General features: G+C 37.0%; 1 protein-coding gene across 1 annotated transcript in view; it reads right to left on the bottom strand.

The window, feature by feature from the left end:
* The window catches only part of GABRG3 (gamma-aminobutyric acid type A receptor subunit gamma3), a 334,473-nt gene that overhangs the window by 296,617 nt on the left and 12,660 nt on the right, over window positions 1-25,196 (bottom strand). Inside the window, exon 3 of the mRNA XM_087758171.1 lies at window positions 17,673-17,740. Coding sequence (XP_087614297.1) covers window positions 17,673-17,740 — 68 coding nt within the window. The remainder of the gene's footprint in view (window positions 1-17,672; window positions 17,741-25,196) is intronic.

Below are 25,196 nucleotides of genomic sequence, written 5' to 3' on the forward strand. Positions count from 1 at the left end.
AGCAAGAAATCTCTGGCAGGGATTGTATTCCCAGTGTAGCACGCACTGCAAAAAGCACAGGCATTTTCCACTCAGTATTCACTAACAACAAAGACCTAGCCAATCCATATACAGCTGTTACAAACAAACATAGGATTCTGTGGTCTGTAAAGCAAGTGTCAGGACAGCTACTGTGAATTATAAATTAAAGTAACTGCAACTTTATAATCTTTATAAGAGCATGATATAGAAAGGTCCTTCTGGTCACAAAGCCAACTGAGACTATCAGAGCATTCAAGGTGCACAAATACCCCCTAGCTTGAAGACATATCTAGCAATCCCACAATAATGGCAACACTCTCTTTTCTTTATAGCACATCTTTTATTCCCTCCATCATGAAGCATTACCTGTATTACGTCTAGGACAACAACCAATACTTCTTCCATTCATGACTTCTCTCAGTCAGCAGTGACACCTCCCTACCCGAATCATTTAAAAAGATTGTACTGTGTCTTGCGTACCTGACATAAGAATAGCTTCAATGTTCCCACTAGTTTTTCCTTGCTGAAGAAAAGATCTGACAAAATTTTATGGCCACAGCCTATAGAGGGAATAATTGGCAGCACTAAATTGCTTATTACAACACAAGAGATGGAAGACTGCAGGTACAAAGCAATTCTGTCATTTCCTTCCAACATCCACAGGCAAATCAACAAATCTTCTCAGCGGGGCTCTTGGAGTCTGTTAGCTTAACAGAATTATAGCATAATAGGGGTAGAAAGGACCATGTTGCCATTCACCTGATCCATTAAAAATTGGAATCAAGCCACTGGCCTGCACAGTTGAATCACATCAGAAGAAGTCAAACACACTCAAGATTCAAAACCACCTGAGAACTCCAGAAAATATGTCAGCTTTCTATATTAAGAGCAAAAGTGGGGTATTCATGAGGAATCAGATCCCTCTTCCTGCTTTTAGCAGTTAACTTGTTTGGCAGGCTTAGCATGACATGCAAAGATATGGGAACCTGATCAAATGGCATTGTTTTCTTGAGGGACAAGACAGTAATGGTCTCATCTTGGAAATGCATTCTCTTTTTCCTCCACAGAGGAGGAAATAGACAATTATTTACATGTAACAGCTTGGAATGTAATGACTAACACTAGCCATGGAGAAACTAGCCATGAAGGTAAAAGAAAAGAAAGAAAATGAAGAGAGAGGTGAGGTGAGGCGTGGTAAGGGAACAACAACCCAAGGAGACAGCAATTTTACCACACAATTGTCCTCTGGAGAAAACAAAAACCCTAAAACAACATTGTTGTATTTACTTCAGAGGCTTTCTAAAAATATACACAATTTTTGAGAGGAAAAAATGGGTTGAGGAAAATTCAGGTGAAGAGAAAAATAACACTGATCTGCTGAGAATCTGTTGAGAGAATGAGCAGAAAAGAAGCAGCATTTCATACTGTATTTCAGGTTCTGCCTTTAAGCTATGGATTGGATAGGTCTGTCAGTTCTGGTTACCTGAAGGAAAACAGAGCCAAACAGTCTTATCTTGGATATAAAAGTTTGTTTGTTACTTTCAAACTTTTGCTGCTACATGAGCAAGCATTATTGGCAAGTATTATAATCAATAATTCATTGATTAAAATAAATTTCTGCAAGATGCATACTATAGAAAATAGAAGATTGCATCTATAGACTGACAGATTTTGACCATTCACAGGAATGACATTAAAAATTACAGGCTGATTTCATAATGCACTAGTTTTAAATCAACGAGTGAGCAGGGAGTTAATTTACTTGCCAAAAAGCTGTAAAGCCTTACTTCCAACAAATGCATTCTCCTAACATGATGTACAATTCACCATATGTCATATGCCTTCAGGCAAATTACATTGAACCTCCACCTAAGCCTTTATCGTCTTTATTTAAGTTCTCCTTGCTTAACCGTATCAGAATATTTAGGGGGAAAGAAAGATTTCTGTTAACCTTTTCCCCCTCCCCCCGACCCCCAGTAACAGCATTTCATAAATTATATGGAAATAGATTATGGGGTATTATTTCAAGTGTATCAGAGTGTCTCCCTTCAAAATATGAGCTGGGTTACCTTCCTCATCCAGTTTTCTGACCACTGTGAATTAGTCATACTATGTCTTTTTAGTAAGCATTCAGTAGTAAACTCCTGAGTTCAAGTCCCGCCTCTTTTCCAGGCAGGACAAAAAAACTGATCTGCATTCTCCTCCATTCCAACTGAAAGGTCTCTAAATTATTTCTTTGCTCACTGTATTTCCACTTCGAGTTCAAGAAAACCTCCTGACTCCTGAGTAGAAAACTGCTCTTTGAAAGGTTATTAGAAACTCACAGGTTTTACAAGAAAAATGTCAGTTTACAGTTTATTTAAAAAACAACAAAAGCAACGTGCCCATTCTCATCAACCAGCTCCCCACACCCAGCTGCCCTGCTGCCCTGCTGCCCAAGAGCAGGCTGCCACACTTCTTGCAGGCATATCTCCTGTTAACCATAGCGGTGTCTGGGTGAGTTTCAGGTAACTTTGTTTTGTCCGGTTTATTTGTCTGTTTTAAACTAGTCCTGAAACAGACGTAGTCAAACAGCATGCAGGCAATCCATCTTTCAAAAACTTTTTGTCAGGTAACATGTATGTGGATTCTGCTTAAAAAAAATGGAACTTCCACCAGAAAGTGAGGTCCCTAGCCTTTTCTAACACCTCCTCTACACAGATACGAAAAAGCTATGTGGTAAAACTAATATTAATTAAAGCGTTTCACCAAAGATGGAACTACACCTGCATCTGATACAGCACTGGTGAAGGATGCCCTTTAAGTCTCAAAGCTACTTTCACTGGCCATCCCAGAAAATCATGACTGAGCTATTAAAGAAATCAAAACACTTTCTTTAAACAGCAACAGGATATTAAGCCTTACCTAAATCATGCCTCGTTGCAGAAGAACTTATACGTCTCAGCTGCAGACAGAAGAAGATGGTAAAATGAGGACAAGACAGAGTGTTCCTCAGTTGTGCGTGGAAGCAAGACCAATTGGAAGCCCCTATTTTCTAGTTCTCTTAGGAGAGCCCATGAAGTTTGTAGCTGATGTCAATTTACAGTAAGAAATATAAGGAAAGTCCAGAATTTCATTAAGGTCCTTTCCATCCACTTAGTTTTGATATCTGCCAAGAAATGTATGTTAAGTGGGCTACTACTCACTCATCTTCCTAGATGTTTGCTCAGAAAAGGAGTTTCAGAAAAGTCTCATCATACTCTCAATCTTGGAGGTAGAGATTAAATCAAAAGTTCACAGAACTTTTAGGTGCTCAAAACAAGGTTTTATTGTTGGTTTTTTTTTCCAGAGTATTTTCTATTAGGTAATATATAATGCCATAGGATTTATATTTAACACTCATTGACTCAGTGACAATGCACTGCTTTATATCAGGTCACAGAGTGTCAAATTAGGTTCCTAAAGTGAGGAACATCCAACTAATAGCTATTTTGAGACGTTTGCTATAAAAATCTTGTCCCTCGTCCTACCAAATTTTCTTTAGCAGAAGCAGGATCTAGTTCTACTGGAGCATCATTCTGCTGCTTCAGCCTCAAGACCTTCGTGTTGTCTCCCTACAAACACCCACTGGTATTGCAATAGCAATAAAGAGAAATGTCCTTTCATGAACAAAGAGTCCCAGAGCAGAGAAGTTTTGTGCATGCTGGAGGAGAAACTGTTTTTGCATAAACATGGATTATCAAGAAATGCAGGACTGCATTATCATGCCTGAGTGCAAATGAGCAAAAAAGTCAAATGTAACTTTGACTTTTCAATCCCAAAAAGTCTTTACATATAACTTTTGTTAATACTTTCCTAGCTTTTTACATACAAAACAATCTATTACCTGCCACCATATCATCATTTCTGTAGGTAAATAAACAGAGTTCAAAATATTAGCTCCATCATAGTGAGCGCTGTTTGAGCTAAAAGACCATCTTAGTTCCCAATAACTATTAACTATTGCTTGCCATTCCTTTTCAGGACCAGGAGAGTTTGCCAGTGTTCTTTCACAAAGGTTTAATGTCAGCTTAAGAATGGTAAGGAATTTGGGGCTACACCTGTACAGTTCTTTTGGATTAAGCATATCCAAGCCTAAGCCTACTTGGTGTGGTCATCTTTCCAGCCATACACTGGCCCTGCACACTCCACCTTCAGAGCCAACTCAATTGGCTGCCCAGATAAGGCAAAATAGACGGACACTAGTTCATAGCCGATAGCCATCCCCATAGGCAATATGAATATAACAATCAAGATGCTTATATCCAAACTTGCACACAGCTATGAAAAGGAATATGAGCATGGCCTTGAATTCCCTCTTAGACTTTAGAGGAGCATGAAGGCTCTACTAATAGATTTTCCCATTGATTCTCACTGGCATGCCCCTCTTCTTTTCACTCTGCTCTTTCTTTTTACCTCCAACCCTGATTTCTCCACATCCCAACTCTTCAGTCCACTCCTATTCATTACACTCAGCCAGTCCTCAGTCTTTTACCCTCTTCAAAACACCCACGTCTCAGTCATTTCTTCTCACATTTATTTCATGCATTCCAGCACCTGACACTACCCCTAGCCCTTTGTCCATTGCAATCAGGCAACGCCCTCCTGCATGCTGGTGTGGTGCAGCAAGATCACTAGGAGAACAGATACTGTCCTTTCACATCAGCTGCAGCAGCTCAAATGTAAGCTCTCCAGGAAATTGGCCCATACTCACACTGAACCATATGGAACACAGGTGGAATCAAGGGATTTAAGCTGCTAAAATTGTTTTTCTCTGTAGAGCATGTGCAAACAGACTTCCAGGCAGATTTTCACAGTGACAACAGAAGGTATCTCTGACATATAGGAAATGCATCATTCTCTCTCTCCCTCCTCCCCAAAGCCTTAAAACTTAATGTCCTTTCTAACTAGCATGAGGTAGTAAAGTTTTGGGAGAGGCGGAGAGTCACTCACTTCTGAATGTGGAAAAAATGATTCTTCCTGGTTTTGTTTCAGAAATAGTCAGACTGCTGTCTGAACGGCTTTTGGCAAATAAGTTTTGCGATGGATATCTGCTGTTGAAAAGTTTACCCCAAATCTTTACAATACTCAGCTGTAAACCAGTATTTATAAAGAAAAATATTACTTAGATGTTCAATTAGATTATAACATCAACCCCAAGTACTTACTCCCTTATATCACAAGTTTTCTTATAATTTTGTAATCCCGGATAGTTCCATGGGAACAAATTACTAGGTAAGGCTAAAATTATCTACAGTTTTCTAAGTAAAACTGACCCTCTCCTGCATTTCATCCTGGAAAATACTTAATTAAAACAACTGGAAATTTAGCCCATGGAAGGGCTTCAGATTCTGAATGAAAATGGAAGCTGAACCTTGTAAAGTTCAATTAGACACAAAAGTAATGAAAGAGCGCTTTCAAATCCAGTTCCTGACTTTGGCTTCCATGTGATACTTGGCATAAATCAGGTCACTTATTTAGGAGCTAACAGATTTTTGGCATGTCCCTCATTTTTATTTAATTAAGTTTTTGATTGCTGTTTTTTTTTTGTCATTTTATTCAAAGAGTTTTACAAAGACCCTTGTAACTCTAGATCTACAGAAAATTTAAAATTTGAGGGATGCTAATCTGTTATCACAACATTTATATATAAGTACAGGCTAACATATATTAGCAACAGCAAAAACCAATCATTTCCAGGTGCATGAGACTAAGGAAAGTATGGAGTTTTTTCTGTGTGAGACGTAAATTGATGTTTATATTTTTCCTACTAAATAAGCTTACTGTCTCAATCTGTTGATACTGTCTTACTTGCAGAATGCCAGCAAATGTAACTGCCAGCACAGGTAATTCTGTACCCAAGAGCTGTACCCAGTTGCTGATTCTCCAAGCACAGTGGGCTTTATGAGCAAAACACTTTTACTCCATACTCTAGCTGATGTCTTTTCTGGTGAGGTATTTTGAAAGAAGTCACAGTCCTAAACGCTGCTATGTCAGCAAAAGTTTCTTGCATAGATCTGGGCTAAACCCAAGAACAAGTTGACCATTCAATGCATCACCTATCATTGCTCCCATTAGCTAGAACATTTAAATGATACCAGTTTAGCCAGACTTTTTGGAAACCCAAAAGAAACTCCTAAATAATTCTTTTAATCTGCCTCTTTACAGTTGGCTAATCTAGCTGTGCCACAATCTGTCAAAAGCTTTGTGTGCTGGTCCAGTTAGGCAGCTCCCAAAATATAGGTCCAATTTTATCTTTTTAAGGCGTTCTCCGAGGCTTCCTACATTTGTTTTCACTTTCCTTTTCTTTATACCATTCTTACAGTAACATCCAGATGGCAAAGAAATGCTCAGCCATATTTACATAAATACAGTTTCAGACACCAGAGTTAGAGAACACATTGCAGGGACAATATTGAAGATAAACTTAGCAGCTTTCAGGTGAGTGCAATCAGACAATCTTTCAGTCTTTTTTTCCTTTTTTTTAATACACTCTACAAAAGAATGATATAATAGATTATAGTATTATGCAAAAAAAACCTCCTAATACCTAACCTCTTAATCTGGAAACAATGAAAAGTACTTAGGAAGAAAGAAAACTGATAGCAGCAGCCTATGGACTAGCACAGGTCAGCACATTTCCATTTATGTTGATGCAGTCAGCCATTTATGTCAGGTGAGAACCTGGGACTCCTGTGGAATTCAGAGCACAACATTAAGGACAAGGCAGATCCTTCACTGCTGTACATATCACCTGTTTATTCAGCCCCATCCAGCACAGAAGAAATTCCCCAATTTACTGGTGTTTCACATTGCACTCTCCACAATAGTGCAAATTAAAACAAAAGACAGAAGGCAGTGAGGATCCAATATGTTCTACTACCGAAATGAACTTTGGGTTACTTTGGATCTTATTATTAGCCTCTCAATGTGGAATATTTTAGGAGAACGTGGCTCAAATTTATGCTTGGCATAGTTCCATTCAGTTCCTGAGAGATTAATTTAGCTCTTTTATTGTTTATGCTGTTTCACACATTGCACATAGGTATCAGCATAAGTCAGGAACAGAGACAAAATCATTGACTGCATTTACCTAGATCCCTATGTATGCCCTAATTGAATCACAAGCAAAAATGATTGCACGAACTGAATTTATCCAAAATTGTTAGTCTGATTTGAAACCAGCATCGAGAGGAGAGGCAAGCCTACATTATTCTGACCAAACAATATAGCTTGATAGCTCATCTCAGTGTCTAATGAAGTAACGTTTGCATAATGCATGAAGTCCAATTTAGGAAAATTGAAACTGCTTTGCCTTAAAGATGGCCAGATGTTTAGTGAGCATGTGATCAAGTGACAATTTCACCCAGAGAAATGAAGACCAAGACTGAGGCAGATAAGTAACAGAGGAGGAAAATTTTCATTTCCATTTGCAGCGGGGAAGACCAGCAAACACCTTGGTGATCTCAATTCTTCAATTACTAAAAGCAGTAAAATTAACAGACATTATTAGACAAAAAGATGTTTTATTACAACATGATAATCTCTATAAATTGAAAGAATAAGGCCATACCTTTCTACAGTTCACAATTTTGATTGCCTTGTAATTCAACCTCAATCTATAGGCCTTCTAGGTAATGAAAAAAACATATCGTGCACACTGCAGTAAATATACCTTGGGGAAATATCCACCTGAAAAGCCATTTAAAAGCACAGAACTATCAGAGGCTGATATATGGAGCGTGTGTAAGCAGATGGCAGTTATTTCTTTGTCTCAGTTATCCGACACACTTCACCAAACATGAACTATCCGCCAAAGCTCACTATCCTCACCATCCCTTGAGTCCACTAGCTACTGTTTCCAAGAATGATTTTGAGATGCAAGGCCTGAAAACAGAGGTAATTTATTCTTATTGGGTAAACAATACAGCCAGAAAAATTCACAAAATCTTGGGCACACATGCCCTTTTTCTGATCTGAGAGAGACATCACAAACTTCAAGCCTGTAGAGATGAATATGTCCTGGGTAAAAATAAGTTACATTAATCAATGGACAGTCAAGATAAAGGTTAGTATGGACAACTGAATCAGGAAAAGGTGCAACAGAGAGGAAAGGTGACAAGTAGTTACCAGTTGCAGAGCTTATCAGGAGCACAAGTTGTACAGAGACATAAAACCAATGCCACTATTGAGCTTGTGCCTTTCCATATTCAACACAATTATGAAATTGGGTTTCCAGGGTTCTTCTTTTGAAGGTTTTAGTAATCCTTCTCGATGATAAGGACAAGGAGGTCTGAAATAGCATGGCTGTCTTATGAAATGTTTTCAAAATAGTAGCCAACAATTTTTGTCTTTCGTCCTCTGTTACAGTTCACTGTGATGCATCATATTTGTTCTATTTCTCCCATACAGTCTTCACAGGAACTTTTAGCTTCATAGAAAAATATTAATACACAAGCAGATTACATGGTAGTGTAATCATCACTGTGTCTATGTCAAACATGATGAAGTGTCTGCATGACCAAGGCTTTCTCCATTTTTCCAAATATACCTTCTTTATAACAGCTGGCCTAATTCCCTTCCTTCAAACTTTGCTTTTTTAAATCTCAAATCACAACAGGTAAAACAACCCTCTTATTACAACATTTTTTTTTAAGACCAGAATTCCTGTGGAAGAATACTTACAGAAAGTGCCAAGAATTATACAGATTTCTTCTAAATTTCTAATCCCACCTAAATCAAGTATTCACTATCTATGCAATGAAAATATCAGTGGAGCTCAGACTGATACAAGTATTTCACAATCATTGAAATTTATGGTAAGTTAGGCACTGTAATAAACAGCTTGACACCTTCATACCTTTGTGAACATGGCCCTCAATTTGTCAAGTCATATGTATGAGAATTACCACAGGTTAATGTAGCTAGGTATTTAATACCTCCCATGACTAAGTTCCTTAAGCACTTTTGAAAATTCTGTTCTCCTTGCAAAATATGCCAAATGCAAATCAGAGAAAGCAAGAGTCAGTTATCCCTGCTCCCAAGTCTTCCAAGGAATGCAGTTTCCTAGATGAGCTCCAAGCATACACAGCTAGCTTTGGGGTAAGCACAGAAAACTGTCAGAAAGGAAGGTAGCAGTTTCTTTGGTTTAAGAATCTCACAACAGCCTTGAGAATTTCATCTCTTCAACCCCTGAACAGTTTCCTTCTGTACCATGTAAAACTTAAAAAAACACCTAGTAACATTATTATATTAACATTAAAATGTTTGTTGCTATTTTTAATGGAGTGAATCCACTTCACTGTGATACCTAAGATGTTTAATTAAAACACATCCAAAACTCTACAGTCAAAATTGTCCACTTCTGTGTGGTATGCAAAAAGCTAAGAACAGTTACAAAAACATCTTCCTCTCACCAAATTTATTCAGCATTCAAGGGCTGCAAATGTCATTTGTGGAAGCAGGAAAAGAGACACAAGTTGCTGGAGGAGATAGCAGTTTTAAGGGCAGAAAACAGCTTGTCCAACACAGTATGTAGCAGAACCACCCATATCTTACAAGTCTAATGAAAAGCAGATGCACAAGAAGACCAAGGTGGAGTGAGCTTTGAGGAAGAAACCTACAAAAACATATAAAGAACCTAGAATATCACTATTTTTGACCACATAAAAGCCCCTTTTCCAGATCAAGAAAGTAATAAATGAAGACTACAGTGATTTAAAAGGGGAAAAGTATATGATGTTAACAAAAGCATGGAGGTGTTAGGATACAGATACATCCCTGCAGTCTGTAGACTTTTTTAATTGCAGAAACCGAGCATTTGTTTATTCTTCAGTTCTGTGTAGTGACTCAGAAGAAATACCTTGTCTGTACCAGAAAAAACATGTCTGAGAGTACTTAAGAGTCAAGGGACACCACTTTTTTTTTTTTTTCACTAAAAAAGCTTGAAGGGAAATGAAATACAATTCCCTCAACCTTATTTTTCAGCAATGAGACAATAAAGGAAATTATGTCCAATTAGACTGATGACAAGCTCTCATGTGGAAAAAAAATTAAGGTACGTGGGTTCTTCTGGGTTTTATTCATTGTAAGAACAGTGTGAAAAATGAAGGGCATTGTTCTGATATTTAAATGACACTAAAGAACAGTATTCATTTTTTACCAACCAAAAAACCTTACAGAAACATGAAGACTCCTGTGAGCCAATTAGGGATTATACGGGGTCACATTGTATGCAGATGTTCCTTCCTAACTACAAGCACTTTTATAATGCCACTGGAATCACTCTATGGATGCTGTCTGCTGGGTCTGCATTCCCAAAACTTTATACTATGAAATTTTACAAAAAATTGTCATTAGGATTTCTCTGTTATTTATGGAACCAATCAGCAACATTCATTTGCTTCTTGGGTAAATCCATCACTGAAAGAACTAAGGAAGACCAGACGCTCAAAACCATGGTTTAAATTATGTCAATATCATGCAGGAATCCAATAAACAGGTCAACACAAAAGTAATTACTCTTTCATGGAGCAATCATGGAAAGTTCAAGCTCTAAAACAAAGTTGATAAATGCTTGACCACTCAAAAACTAAACTGATCTGGGTAAAGAGACCCTCAATTTACCCTAAAGTAATTCAATAACCTTTGCAGCAATTTAATGATAGCTTTTCTAAATTAACTTTCCCGAATGTTGGGAATAAAGAAAGTGAAGTTATGCAGCACTAGATAGACAAGAAAGGCAACTGTTACTTTCTAAATGCACTGTAACAGTGTGTACACTTACTCTAAAGCCTGGGATCTGCAGGCCCAAGAAATAGATTATTGAAGTGGGAGAAATCAAGCATAAGAACTGGCATCAGGCTGGAAAGTAGTTTCTTTCCATGCTTTGTACAAAGGCCAATTCATTCACTCAAAGATGGGGTACCTGTTAGATACTGTAGCACAGTTCAGCTATGGAAAAACCATTCAGTCCAGCTGTTCTTCCAATCTTTTTGCAATACCCATTACTCAGCAGATGAGACATTTCATTCTCCTATATTACTGAAAGTAAATTGCTCATTTTTGTACACCTCTCGAGACAATGCTAAGGCTAAGTCATCCATATTTGACAACCTGCTTGAACTCAGATAAGACAGACCAGCAGATGGAAGATCAATACATTACCAAAGACTTGTGACAGAAAAAGTCATTCCTCCAAGAAGCAAACTGGATTTCTTGCTGATGTAGTAAATTATAGCAATAAGTATTTTACTGCTATGCATCACAGTACACAAGCTTCACTGCAGAAAAATGAACATTATGCTAGTTCATTCCATTGCACCTCAAACAACGGCAGCCTAAGGCCTTTCTCCAAGCGTCTATTAGCTAGGTCATATTTTAGTTACACAAAGTGGGGCTCTAGAGGAGACCAAAAATAGAAGCTGCCAAGGTGATATGTGAAAAAAATCAGTCCATGCTCATTTTTTCTTTCCAGCTTCCTCTTTTCCACTCTGTTTCGCCTTTGAGATTATATTAGCCTCTCACAAGCTCAATGGTGGAACAGAAGTCATAAACGGACTCAAGTTTCAGCTTACTACTAACTACTACCTCCCAGAAACATTTTCATAGCAAGGCATTGACTGCCAGAGCTTGAAGCAATAAGAATGAGTATCTGTGTTCGGTGATTTGATTTCTCAGCAAAAATCCATGCAGCTTAAAAGTTTTCTATAATTCATAGCTTTTTTATCATCAGTGATCCAAACTTAATGACAGTATATAAATATGCTCTAGAAACAAGAATCGTAACTTGATCATAATCTAGCAAAATGTTTAAGTGTATGATTAGTATCTTAGTCCTCGTAAATGAACAAGACCCACTCAAACTAAAATTTAATCCAGGTTTTGAGTGTTCTCTTAGGTCACAGAGCAAAAAAGAAGCTTGTAAAATTGGTAGGGAAAAATACAAACATCCCAGGGCAATCTATTATTTTAGAGATGATCTGAACTCACCAACTCGAAAACTCACCGCTCAAAAATAACAGAAACCACCTCCCTACACAATAGCCTTACAAATAGATTAGGTAACACAGTGAGATACAGTTAGAAAAAAAACACTGCAAGGTAACAATGAACAACAGGATATCAGGCTTGTGCTCAAATAGTGTCTTGCATTATCTTTGAGAAGAAACCTGTAAAGGAAATATTTGGGGCTACACAGTGGGGTGAAAGATGAAATCTGGATTTAAATTAGCTTTGCCTTATCATGGAAAGATTCATCAGGTTACGTTTCTATAATTGCAGATGCTCCAATAATAGTTTTAACTATCAAGTAAAAGGACATAGAGTAAAATATGCAAGAAATTCAGACTTAATTATAAGCTCTGAATAATATTTTAGACAAGTCTCCACATCAAGACTATTCTTTTAAATACCTATCATCTCTAGTGGAAAAGCAAAATGAGCATGTGGGGACTTTGAAACAAGTTCAAAGAAGTCTATCAATACATTAAGGAGCAAAAAAGAATAAAGATTTCTTTTATTCTACAACACTTAACTGAACAGAAGGGAAATACAGCATCCATAAGGATATATGACATAGCCTAGAAAGTGGACCCAAAAGAATGAAGTGATGAAACACACAAAAGAAACACTCTATGAATTACCTTTTCAGATTACCTGAGAATAAAGAGATGAGCATATATCCAGCAGATAACCAATTAATAGTTTTATGAATAGGTAAGTACAGTTTATAAGGTTGTTTCTCACACGGTCTCTCTTCAACATACTTTCTGTACAGCTGCATTAAAATGAGATTCCAGTTGCTAAAACCATATAGGTGTTAAATTCTTCCTTCACCAGCAACTTGTGCTGCAGCCTCAGATTCCTGTAGCTACTCAGTTAAGACTGTGTACACACAAACACACAGGCTTTGATGCTATTGAGATTTAATAGTCTATGTAATCTCAGTGTGTTTACATTTCTTTCTCACAAAACTACTTACTTCTAGGGGATTTTTTTTTTCCCATCAGTCACATCTGATTCTCACTTTGCATATCGACATGGTCTCTCTCCTTTTTCTGTTCTTTTATACACAAGCCAGTACTGCTTATCTGTAGAAAACGAGGCTACAGTAAGCCACGTTAAGATCTAAGTTTTATAAAGCAACTTATAAACCTTTGCTGTTGTTGACAAGAACTGGGTTGTTGACAAAAACTGGAGCATAGATTTTAATGCAAAAGCATATAGTTCCTGGACACCATTTTGGATGGGAAGTGTTAAAAAAAAAAAAGACACTAAGATATGAAAACTGAGTTATCTGGAATTCATAAACCTGTTTGACAATAGAAAGTGTGGGGAAAAAGTAAAAACAAGATTGAAGATGAATTTTCAAATTTAAAAAACCCACTTAGAATATCCCTAACAGCAGTGGAAGCATGTTCATTATGATTACAGATATAACAAAGTTTTTAAATACAGAAAAGTTTGAAATAAAATCTTGCGATAGATATGAATATTGCATCCTACAAATCAGTGTCTCTAATGACATTGTAGCATGAAACAGCACGTTTCAGATTTCTGTAACTTACTTTATGAAGAGATGAAAATCAAGACAAAGGGATATAATATGCACACAGGAAGATTTAATTTGGTTCAGAACGTCCATGTGTCCTTCACTTTTAAATCAACCAGTTTATGTTTCTTTTAAATCAATCCAAGCTCACATCCTATTATGTTTTTGATAAAGGACAGGCATCAAGATATTTATACAATAGATGTCTTTTATCTGTTAAAAAGCCACCCTAAAATTTTTGAATGGGCATTCAAACATCTCAGAGTTTTAAATTTCAAAATACTCTCGTCTAGTATCAACCATTTCTGTCATTTCGTAACACCATGCCATAGCTCAAAATGCTGAAATTACTTCCTTCTTCAAAGCCACTGCCACTTGAGACTACCTCCTAATATCACTCAGTTCATTATTCAGCCTGCTTTAACTTCTTTATTCTTACACAATTCCTATTTCTTGCTACTTAACATTAGCTTTTTTTAGACCATGTCGCAAAGAAATCTTCCATGTCACAGACAAAGGAAGAGTCACCACTGTCTATCCAGAAAACAAGTTTCTGTTGTCATCATAAAGATGTTACAATGATGAGTTCCTAATAGAAGAGCATCTACATTACCTTCTTACAATCACGCTTATTTTTTCTGGAAAACTTGAGGTTCTAAATAGGTATTTTTGAAAGCAACTAGGAAATGAATGACTGCTAAGGCCTTTAGGGGAAGTGGCATAAACCCTCTGCAAACAGTCTGGAATGCAGGGTCAGACATATATTCCTGTGGATTACACCATTTTTGTCACAGAGAACGTTACTTTTCCCTTGACCGCAAGCTTTTTTGAAGGGATCCCTAACATTTCTTCCCCTTGTGGCACTTCCAGCCTGAGTCTAAGAGGATTTCTTTTTCCTCAGGGCCACAAGTATTCACATACAATTCATCTGAGGTTATCTTTGCTGTAGGTAGGTGTCTGGTAGCAACTGCCTTTTTCCTGACTGTTAAAGAAACAATGAGATATTAATATTCATACTCAAGTCTAATCAAAATGACAACGAAGTTATTGACATCTGAAAAGCTTTGCTCTACAAAATTGGCTTGAACATTCAACTGAAAACCCATTGAATAGATAAAGTAAATTATTTTACTTCCTAGTTCTCACCCACAGGATGAAAAACGCTGACAAAAACTGATAAGAAAATACACCTGCAGAGTTTGACCTCTAGAGAAGCTCCACATGATTTTCCCTCAGAAGTGCTGCAGATTAAGAAAAAAGAGAGCTAAGGGCTAAGTTTGGAAGTACAAAGCAGGGAAGTCCTCCTTGTACATGTTGATGATCTCACTCTTGAAACAGAAGAGATGGAAATCAATGTAATCATCTTCCTTTTGGTTCAATCAACTACCATCTTGCCAAGTTGCCTTGACAGAATAGCTCGACTTTTAATAATAAATTAGGGGAGAAAAGCTAAAAGTTCCTGTCCTGCTAAGAAACATAGCACATGCAGATTCTCACAAGAATACTCTTTTTTTTTTCTCCCAGAATACTATTCTAAATTCTGTACATGATTTTCACACACATTCCTCTCCCTTTGAGAGTTCAGCTATATGACAGGGATCAGACTGAAGATGGTCCCTTCCTTCCCCTTCCTCTGCCACAGGTAATTTCCAGCTACTGTTTCTGTTCAGCTGTTTGTGTACCCATGCTCCAGCAGTTCACAGGCTACATGAAAAACTGCTTACTGAAAAATAAATAAATTATGGTTTTTAATTATAATTTTTAATTCCAAAAAGTGTTTAATTTTGTTTTCCAGCAGAGCATCACAGAGCTACTGCATACTGTAGCCAAACAGTTGAAATAACACAAATGAGGTGAAAAGTAGCTCCTCAATCAGTTCTGCCACTGGAGCGACAAGTTATCATACAGCACCATAGCTTGTAGGTTTGTGAGGAGGACTTCCCGTCTTCATTGTAAATTTGAGACTGTGAGCTCATTTCTGCTCTCTCATGTAAGTTTGGACAAACTCCAAAGTAACAGAGCAGAAATGAAGCTTTTGGACAAAAGTTTGCTGCATTTGAGTGCCTAATGTTAATCTCCTGTATTGATAACTAGGTTTGAGAACAGAAGTAAAACTCAAAAGTGCTTAGCTAGTTCAGATTCAGTTTCAGTGGGATATACTGTCCACAAGTACATCTGAAAAAAGGTCCACTTCTATTCAAAAGTTTAAATATAGCTTTAAGCAGACTTCAGTCCTAAAAACTTCAAGTACTTACATTTTATATTTCATCATCATTTTATTTATCATTCTGCCCTTACAGATTATACGTAGTTGCTTTTTTCATCTGTAACTGAGAAATATCTCTATGCCATACACTCATCAACTATCCTAATAAGACTCTCTACTATCAAAGAGATACGGTATTCATTTTTTAAATTGATATTGTGGTGCATCTTTCCATCTTGGTGCCATAAGATATCCTGAACTCAAAGTTAAGGGATAAGTAAACAAGTCACATTTTGACTGTGCCATAACAATCTTCCAAGAATCACTGGTTCCTTCTATTATTACTTTTTCCTTCTTCCTACCTGAAGCAGTTCCAATCAAATGCTTTCTTAATTATTATTCCACATACATTTCCAGTACCCTAAAATGCTACTTACAAGCTAATTCAGGGGGGCAAAGAGCAAAAAGACTTTGAAAAGTAAGCATCCTTACCATTGTCCCCATTGCTTTTGAACAGAGTATCCATTCCCAAAGTATACGTAAATGCAAGCCAGAGGACTGTAAGCAGAATAGATCTTCTGATAAATCATTCCCTAGACAAGTCATTTTGGTATGCAGTCAGGGAAGGGCAAGATAATTAGCTATTTATTAGTTCAAGAATGAAGCAGGTACTCCCATTGCTTGACATTCAGTGCTTCACATGAAATATGACCAATACATTTCACACTCTTTGAATATGTCACCAAGTTGTTCCCAGAACATAATTTGTTCTGTCTTCACTTGCCAGATTTCCCATTGCCAGGGGGCATAGGAGTCTCTGACCACCCAGTATTTGACAGGCTACAATAATTTACTTTCTCCCATATACATAGGCAAAACCAAACAATCAGGCGGAATGACCGCCTTCCAAATTCAGGAGCTTTTGTTCCAAAAATACAAAACATACGTGCAGTGCATTTATTAGATTCATATATGACCATTGTACACAGCAGCCTTTGAATATCATTGTGAACACGAGAAAGTCATTGCAAACAAGAGAAAGTCATTGCTTTGAAGAGGTTTGTATAAGAGCTTTAAGTAAATTACGATACTAACAGGTTCTGCATTTCCAAGTCGTATTAAGAAAAAAATTCAGCCTAGTTTACAAAGAGGAATACTGTGCAGAATTCAAACTTGAAGTTGCACAAGCAGCCACAGTAACCCATACCTCCATAGCTGCATAAACAACCAGCTTGCTTTCTAAATCTGAATGCATTGCGGCAGAACTGAGGAATGTCCTGGAGTTAAGAAGACCACAACAACTGACCAACTGTTATGTTTTGCTAGGTTCACTACCGTCACACTATGACACAGACTCTTTCAGTTTCTGCTGCCTTTATACATCCAGTACAGCTATGTATAACTTCTTCAAAATTATACTTTAAGGCTAAAGATTGTTGATAACTCAGTGAAAGAAAAGTAACCACTGAAGAGATGATGAATTTCAAATAAATATACTGATAGTATGTGATGACTCTCATTAATTCCATATTATGAAGCTCTGTATATTCAATTGACCCTTGAAACATTAATTCAAGAATTTTCTTGAAAATAGCTTTGCTTTATACTTATTTTTTCCTAGGATGGGTATTTTACCATTCAAGATCTACCAGCATTTTGTGGTAGACAACACAGAGCATAATATTGCTTGTAGGTTTGTTCTCCTCTTGAAGAGACACAAAAGAGCAATCCGAAAAACAGAGCTATAGCTGAAAACAGAACTAAATCAGCAATCAAAATAACCTATCCCAGTGGTATTTATTGTCTTTTTCAAAAGCTAGTATTGATGCCATGACCAGCAGTCCAGATAAAAATCTTTGTCAGCAAGTCACTTACCATATTTATTGATGATACAGGACCAATGCTGTTGACATAAATGTCAACATCAATAACTGTTGGTTTTACTGTGGAGAAAAAAAAAAAATTAATATTATTTTGCAGAAAACATAAGTAATCACTTCAAATATTTTCTTCCCCAATACCTGTAATGTCTACTCTTCAGGTAGAACTACTGAGAAATACGGATTATGTATTTTTCAGGAAGACAAGGTTCTTTTCCTCCTACCCAACAAAAATTGCCGTAAATTACAGCCTGTACCACTTTATCATCATGATCCCCATTTATCTCAGCAGCAATTTGTTAAAGTAACTTTCAGTGCTAAGCACAGTGGCTCAGAGTCAAAACCTAAGATGATTGACATGAAACTAGAAATAATGCAGCATATCACTTTTTCCCATTGCCTCAACAGCAGGTCCTTTAGCATGCTTGTTCCACACCAAAAAATCTTTCCAGATTTTCTCATCTCATCAGCCCTGAAATCATCCTAACTTAGAGTAAAATCACTATGAAATCCATTTAACTAAACCTAAGCAACTCTTCTCCTTTCAATTTAGACTCATTCCCTTCATCCTATGTTGCCTTGGCGCTCATTCATTCGAAAGTTTTTGAATTTGATTTGGTTTAGTCAATGCAAGTTTCTCACAAGATCTCACAAAATCATGTTTTCAGACTTCCAGGATTTAATAGGCCAGGACAAGCTCTGTACTCCTTTCTTTAGCTGAGGCCACCAGGATTTATCTTCCTTTTAGCATCTTTGGTGTCAGTGTACCTGCTGAACATTATTCAGATAGCTCTTACTGGTGACACAGCTTAACTCTAAAATGATGCTACTCTTACACTGAAAGACATGTTGGTTTTTTTTACTTATAATGCCCTCCTTCTGACCCTACAGGGTATACATTAACCGCTAAATTGAGATCTGAATTGGTGTTTTACTTTCTCCAGGGTTAGCCAACCCAAAACTAAGTAAGTATAAATCCTGTTCTAACCTGCATAGTCAGAACTGTCACAAACTTGGACCTAGTAGGCCAACAGCTTCTGTTAGACATTTCCCTTTCCCATAGAGGCACCTTCCCCTCTCCATGGTCTTCAAAAATCTCCAGAGAGCAATTCAAACCACTGAAGTTTGGGAACTATGCTGAACTTGGGACTTTTTGCACCAGCTCCCAAGCCCCCTAGAATGAGGAAAAGCAGGTACATCAGCCACTCAAAACTCAGAGAGCTTCCCTCAGGGAAGCTACTGAGCAGAGAAGTAAGGAACACTTAAATGCTACAGTTCTGTGTGAAGCTTATCTCAGGTGGATAACAGTTAATTTGTCTAAAGCTTAAGAAGCCATCCAGCAGAAAGCTGAAAATAGACAGGAATCTTCACATGTAAAGATGAATAATTTTTGCCTGCATCCCCCAAATTTCAGACTAATAATGGAATGCTGAGGAGTTTTAAAGTACCTGAAAAGTTAGATGGTTCTGCAAAAACAAGCAGGCTGGCCTGTCATGTAAGACTTTGATGTGTACATATCATTAGGAAGACTAGACCTAATGTTGCAAAAACAGACATTAAAGTGGGTACAAATGGTTAAAGGTGATAACCATTCTCTCTAATTCATTAAGTACCACACACTTCTTTGACTGCATATGGTCAGAACATCCAGGGTTATTTAAGGTCATGGTTTCAAATTGTCTGAAGTACTGTCTTATAAACTTGAATCTTCCCTTCAGCAAAAGAAAATCTGAACTCAGCTGACAAAGCACAACTGATTAATGCAACTGTAATTGTACCCAGCTAATAACTAAATAGGAGTCTAGCAGCTTCTGGTAATGAGACTTGCCTGAAAATGCAGTAATAAATGTCATTACATAGGAATTGGTAATAGCGGGGAACTACAGCTTGCTCTTTTACCAAGACAGCATACATGGAATAAAGGGCTCTGATCTTTTTAGGGCTTATGCACATACATAGCTGGAAGTTCAACACTAAGGAGTTCTGGTGAACATTAATGGAACTAGACTTAGTGATGCAAATTGGCATGCAATTGAATCTTGGCAGGATCATGGACAAAGTTCAGAACCGGAACACAGTGCTTGGAATCCATTTTTGTTTAATCATTGCAGTTAAGTATATAAATAGATTCTGAGATGATAATTTCTCCTGAATGAGCTGGGCCAAACTCTTTTCCAGTGAAAAATGAAGCACTGCTTGGTAGTGCTGAAGAGAATTTGGTCTTTCTCACAGTAAAGATCTAATCTTGAAACAGAAGAAAACTAAGCAGAAGCCACTTCTTATGTCAAATTAAATCAGCATCTAGCCTCAGACATTCCCAGTGAAATTCAAATTAAAAATAAAAAAAAAAAAATTACAGGTAAGCTATGATATCACTACAACAACAAAAAAGACTGAAAGTTCCTTTGAATGATGGTTTTTTTTCCTAGGCAGAGGCAGAAAATACAATTGTAATACGATTGTATGGTAAATATGTGTTCAGGTTTTGAAAGAAAAGACAGAAGAGTACAGTTCTTGTTGCACACGGTCTCTCATGGGTATAAACAGGTATAAATTGGGAGAACCATCAGGTATAAATTATCATGGGATTTTATTTTAAAATATCAACCATAATGAGGCAAAGATTTTAAGGTTACTTCATCTAAAATGCATTATGAAAATGAAAATAACTGAGTCTTAAAGTTATCGTGTCTTATTAGAAAGAACTCACCCTCTACCAATCTTCAAAATAAACTAAGTTTCATGTAAGACATCAATAGTTACTTTACCAATTACTTCAAGGCCTGCTCAGTTTTTCTGTATACTAGATGCATTTGTGAACACCCAGTTCATGGACTGATTTAAGCCATGCATGGAGTTGCTGAGCTGCAGATGGAGCTTTTTTTTCTTGCACTCCTCACAGCCTTGTTGATTGAACAACGTAAGTGTTAATACCTCACTAAAAGTTGGCAATAAGATTACAAATGGATACTCAGCTCCAGTACCATTTTGATATTAGCATCAGCCCAAAATAGTTCTAAAGATATGTCAGAAACTTAGAAAAATTACTGGCAGAACAATGTATATATCACATGCAGAAGAGCAATTAAAGGTTGTCAACAAATGTACCAACCTTCTCAAAGTTCTTTGAAGTATTCTTTAATATATAGTAGTTAACTTTCCCTAAAAGACAATGTAAGCACATCCAAGTAACTGCAGTGTTATGCTGCTAGACGGTGCTATCTAAGGTTAGCTAACTGCTTATCAATCACAATCATTTCATCTTCAAACATGTTGGTTTTAACTGAGGAGGGAATTTTTCAAACCAATCAAAATATCTGCAAACAAAACTAAGGTCATGCCAATATTTAGCTAATAGTCCCCATCTGATCCAAATGCCATGGCTTTGAGACAGATGAAGTGTTTATACTCCAGTCAGCCTTGTGACTATCACATTGCAAAGACACATTCGAGTGAAATTTGTCTACAAACTTTAGACAGTTCAAAAGACGCCTAGCCACAGGAGTTTCGAGTTCAAGGCTGCCTGCAAAGTTCACTTAAGAAGCCAGGTGAACACTTAGACAGTCAGTGTAAAGCTAGGTCAGGTACGTCTGGACAACAACAAAACGCAGAAACAGCTAGAGCAATGCCCTGATCACAAATACTTATGCAGGCCACCTATAAGATTTGTGTAGTCCTGCTTTATAGATTTACACTGGTGAAATAAACAGCACCTGAGCTCTAATCCCAATAAAATCCGTGAATACTTTATTCTTGGACATATGCAAGCTGATCATGTGTGTAAAAAACTTGGCAGATAAATCAGGACAATTTTAAAAGACTTCTGAGGAAATGAACAAAGGGATTGTTATATAATCTCACAAGTCACGTAGGGAAAAAATCTGCAATAAGTTCCTGACATTTTATTATGCTTATTTAGTACTTTAAATTATCCTGTCCTTTTAAAATAGCTCTTAATTTTTGATAGATCTCTGCTACTCAGAATTGATGCTTTCATGAATGAAACCACGTTGTTTGCTTCCTACAGAAAGCTTCCTCCACATTTGAAGTCTGTCCAAATAGCATTTATGTTCCTGAACAAATCATAAATATTTAGAATTATTTTTTAAAGTTTAATGTTTAGAAATATTTTTATTGGAAGCTAATTTAAACATGAGTAGAACTAGCTGAGCTCTCATAAATTTTAAAATAAAATTAAAATTAATTTTTGTTGAGAGTTAACATTTCTTACATTGTTCAAGCAACTCACAGGTCTAAATTATTCTGGTTTTACTCCAAACAGCAGTGGTAAAAATGTTATAGATCAATATACACATATTTATAGAAGCAAAGCAATTAGCACTAGATTTTTAGAAGGCACGCAACCCCATAACAAACACAATATGAGCTCTATTCCAGAAATACGTAGCCACTTAAACTCTGTCTAAGTTCCACAAGACTTCTGAATGCAAAAGACTAATAAGATTGGCTCTACGGTAATGAGATATTTTTTGAAATTACTCTATAATGATATTTTACGTTATCTCATTAGCACATAAATTGCTATTTTTAAATTGGGATAAAGCTGTAATAAATCATTACACAGTTATTGGTAACCATAGTAGTAGTGATTATAGTGTTAATGTTTACTTTGCATTAGTGATGATGACTATTAATATTTTCCTACATGACCTTATAGGCGACATCTAATTACCTGTTTGTTCCTGTAAAAAAACCTGCTATGCTAACAAGTCACTTCTCAGGGATAACTGTGGTCAGCTAAAACTTCTATATTTTAGGACAAATTACCATATTTGAAGAAAGACATAGTAGCAGGAAGTATTGAGTTCCCATCCCTGGAGGTATTTAAAAGACATGTAGATGAGGCACTTAGGGACCTGGTTTAGTGGTCGACTTGGCAGTGTTAGGTTAACAGTTGGACTCAATGATCTTAAAGGTCTTTTCCAACCTAAATGATTCTATGATTTGATTCTATGATTTTATGAACGTATCAGTGAGTAAAATAAAAAAGACTCATTCTTCCTGCATAGAAGAGAATGGGCTTGAACAACAGATAGAGGTCAAAGCCCTCCACTTGCTACAGCCAGAGAAACTCTCACAGAACTGTCATCCCTATGTTTTTAGGATCAAACTATCAAAACGGGACTGCAAATGAAAAGCAAAAGGATAATCAAAAATTGGGTGCAGACTTGAAAGAAAGTTTGGATAACAGCAATACCCGGATGAGAACACAGTCCTCTGAACAGTGTATTTTATTCACACACTAGATTTTGTAGCCATTCTGTCCAGGAGTGTGAATGACAGCATGCACATAAACAGGCTCCCTCAATTCACTACAAATCACTTTTATTTTTCATATCCCACCATCAACATCAATCATCCTTCAGCACTTCTATCTTTCATTTACCTTTCCCTAATGCACAAGCTGTAATTTTCCCAGTATTATGTTGTTTGGGAATGAAAACTGTAGATCTTAATGGTTAGGCTGGTTTTACAATCAATCCCTAAAGTTTCCATTTTTGTTTTATTTATATTCATAGGAGGGGGGAGTTCCTATGTGATATCATAAGACTGAACAATAATAGAATTTGTTCGTGCAAAATCTAGCAAGCTAGCAACCAAGGTCTGGATGAACAATAGCAGTCATAAGAAAACCATACAATCACAGAAAAAAGCAACAATAAGTTTTCCTTGTTTAAAGATGACAAAATAATTTATTAGTTTGTGCCACAACCTCAAAATGGCAACTGTAGCACTGTACATCTGCCCAATTTACAAATACTTGCTCAGAACCCTCTTTATTAAAAAAAGAGACTTCTGAATACACTTCTACACTTGCAAGAGCCAGCATAGCCTAGGTAATCGCAGAAGGAAGGAGAGAGAAGAAAGGTAATTTAATTAACTAATTATGTAATTAATATCTCAGACTTTTCCTGACTGTTACCTAAATTTTAATCCATGGCACCCCAAAAGTCTGTATGCTATACTCCCAACTCAGATTTCGTACGTAAAGTTATGGAAAAGAAGAGAAAATAAGAACTAGCAGCTGCTACATACAGTTTTGGGTCTGACAGTTTAGATGAAGAGTTTGGCAAACATTAACTGTCAACCAAACTTTCCTTCCCACGATGCCACTCAAGAAAAATATTCAGTCTGAGTTTGTATCAAGCCATTTCAGCAACTAATCACTGTCAGGAAATAAAACTCTACATAAGAGTTATCTGTGTAAATGAATTATTTACATGCACAAAGAGAAGGTCGTATTGTAAGGGACCTTGCTGTTAAGCACTCGGGTAAAAGGCCTCTCTCTCCAACACAAAACCAGTACATCTTTGTCAACCCAACAGACTACAAGCAAGACATAAGTATTGCAAAGACACAAGCGGCTCATTAGAAATGAAACAAAAGAGCACTTTTATGTGCAAAGAACTGTATTACTTGGCTTAAATTATGAGATTAGTTTCAGAAAAACAAAGTGTTTGAATACTGAAATATTTCTATATATTGAAGTACTGTAAGCGTCAAATTAAAGTGTTGCTTTTCAGCATTTGATTTAAATTTGCTGTTCTAAAAAAATGAAACAAAAAGCAAAAAATAAAAAAAAAACCCATTAAATAATTGAAACAATAAAACCACATGCTTTTTTTTTTAAGCAGAAACATTAAATGGGAGGGTTTCAGAGTCACTGCATTGGAATAAAATTTCTCTACGTATTCTTTTAGTATGACACATTAAGAGTTTTACCTGAGAGAAGGATGAGTAAAAAATAGGGTGTTTCCCCTGACAGTTGCGAAGCTGTGAACCAAACCAGGTCAGAAACTAAAGTCAGAAATTCCCCTTTACTCAGCTCTATGGTTAAGCAATTAGAAAAGCAGAACGTAGGCATAAAAAAACTCGCTGTCACAGCCTATCCTAATCAGAAATGTTCCCATGCTAGATTTTGAAAGAGCCTATGTTTGATGCACTATACTCACACCAGACGAGGATGAGGTGCAACCAATCTATTTATTTATGTCATGTTTTAAAACTCAAACATGGATCACAGTTTTCAAAATCTAAAAGTGGGACTTTGGAGTGGCCATAGAGTAGCTTACCCCTCACTTATTAGCCTTGCTATTAATATTCTAGAGATCTTCATGGCAAAGTCTGCAAAGAAGGGCAACGAAGCTGGTGAAGGGTCTAGAGCACAAGTCTTATGAGGAGCGGCTGAGGGAGCTGGGGTTGTTTAGCCTGGAGAAGAGGAGGCTGAGGGGAGACCTTATCGCTCTCTACAACTACCTGAAAGGAGGTTGTAGCGAGGTGGGGGTTGGTCTCTTCTCCCAAGTAACAAGTGCTAGGACGAAAGGAAACGGCCTGAAGCTGTGCCAGGGGAAGTTTAGGTTGGATATTAGGAAAAACTTCTTCACTGAAAGGGCAGTCAGGCACTGGAAGAGGCTGCCCAGGGAAGTGGTTGAGTCCCCATCCCTGGAGGTATTTAAAAGACGGGTAGACGTGGTGCTCGAGTACATGGTTTAGTGGT

The sequence above is a fragment of the Nipponia nippon genome, unplaced genomic scaffold (assembly GCF_047370975.1).
Source record: "Nipponia nippon isolate SJK-2023a ecotype South Korea unplaced genomic scaffold, ASM4737097v1 scaffold_2, whole genome shotgun sequence".
In the NCBI taxonomy this organism is placed as follows: Eukaryota; Metazoa; Chordata; class Aves; order Pelecaniformes; family Threskiornithidae; genus Nipponia; species Nipponia nippon.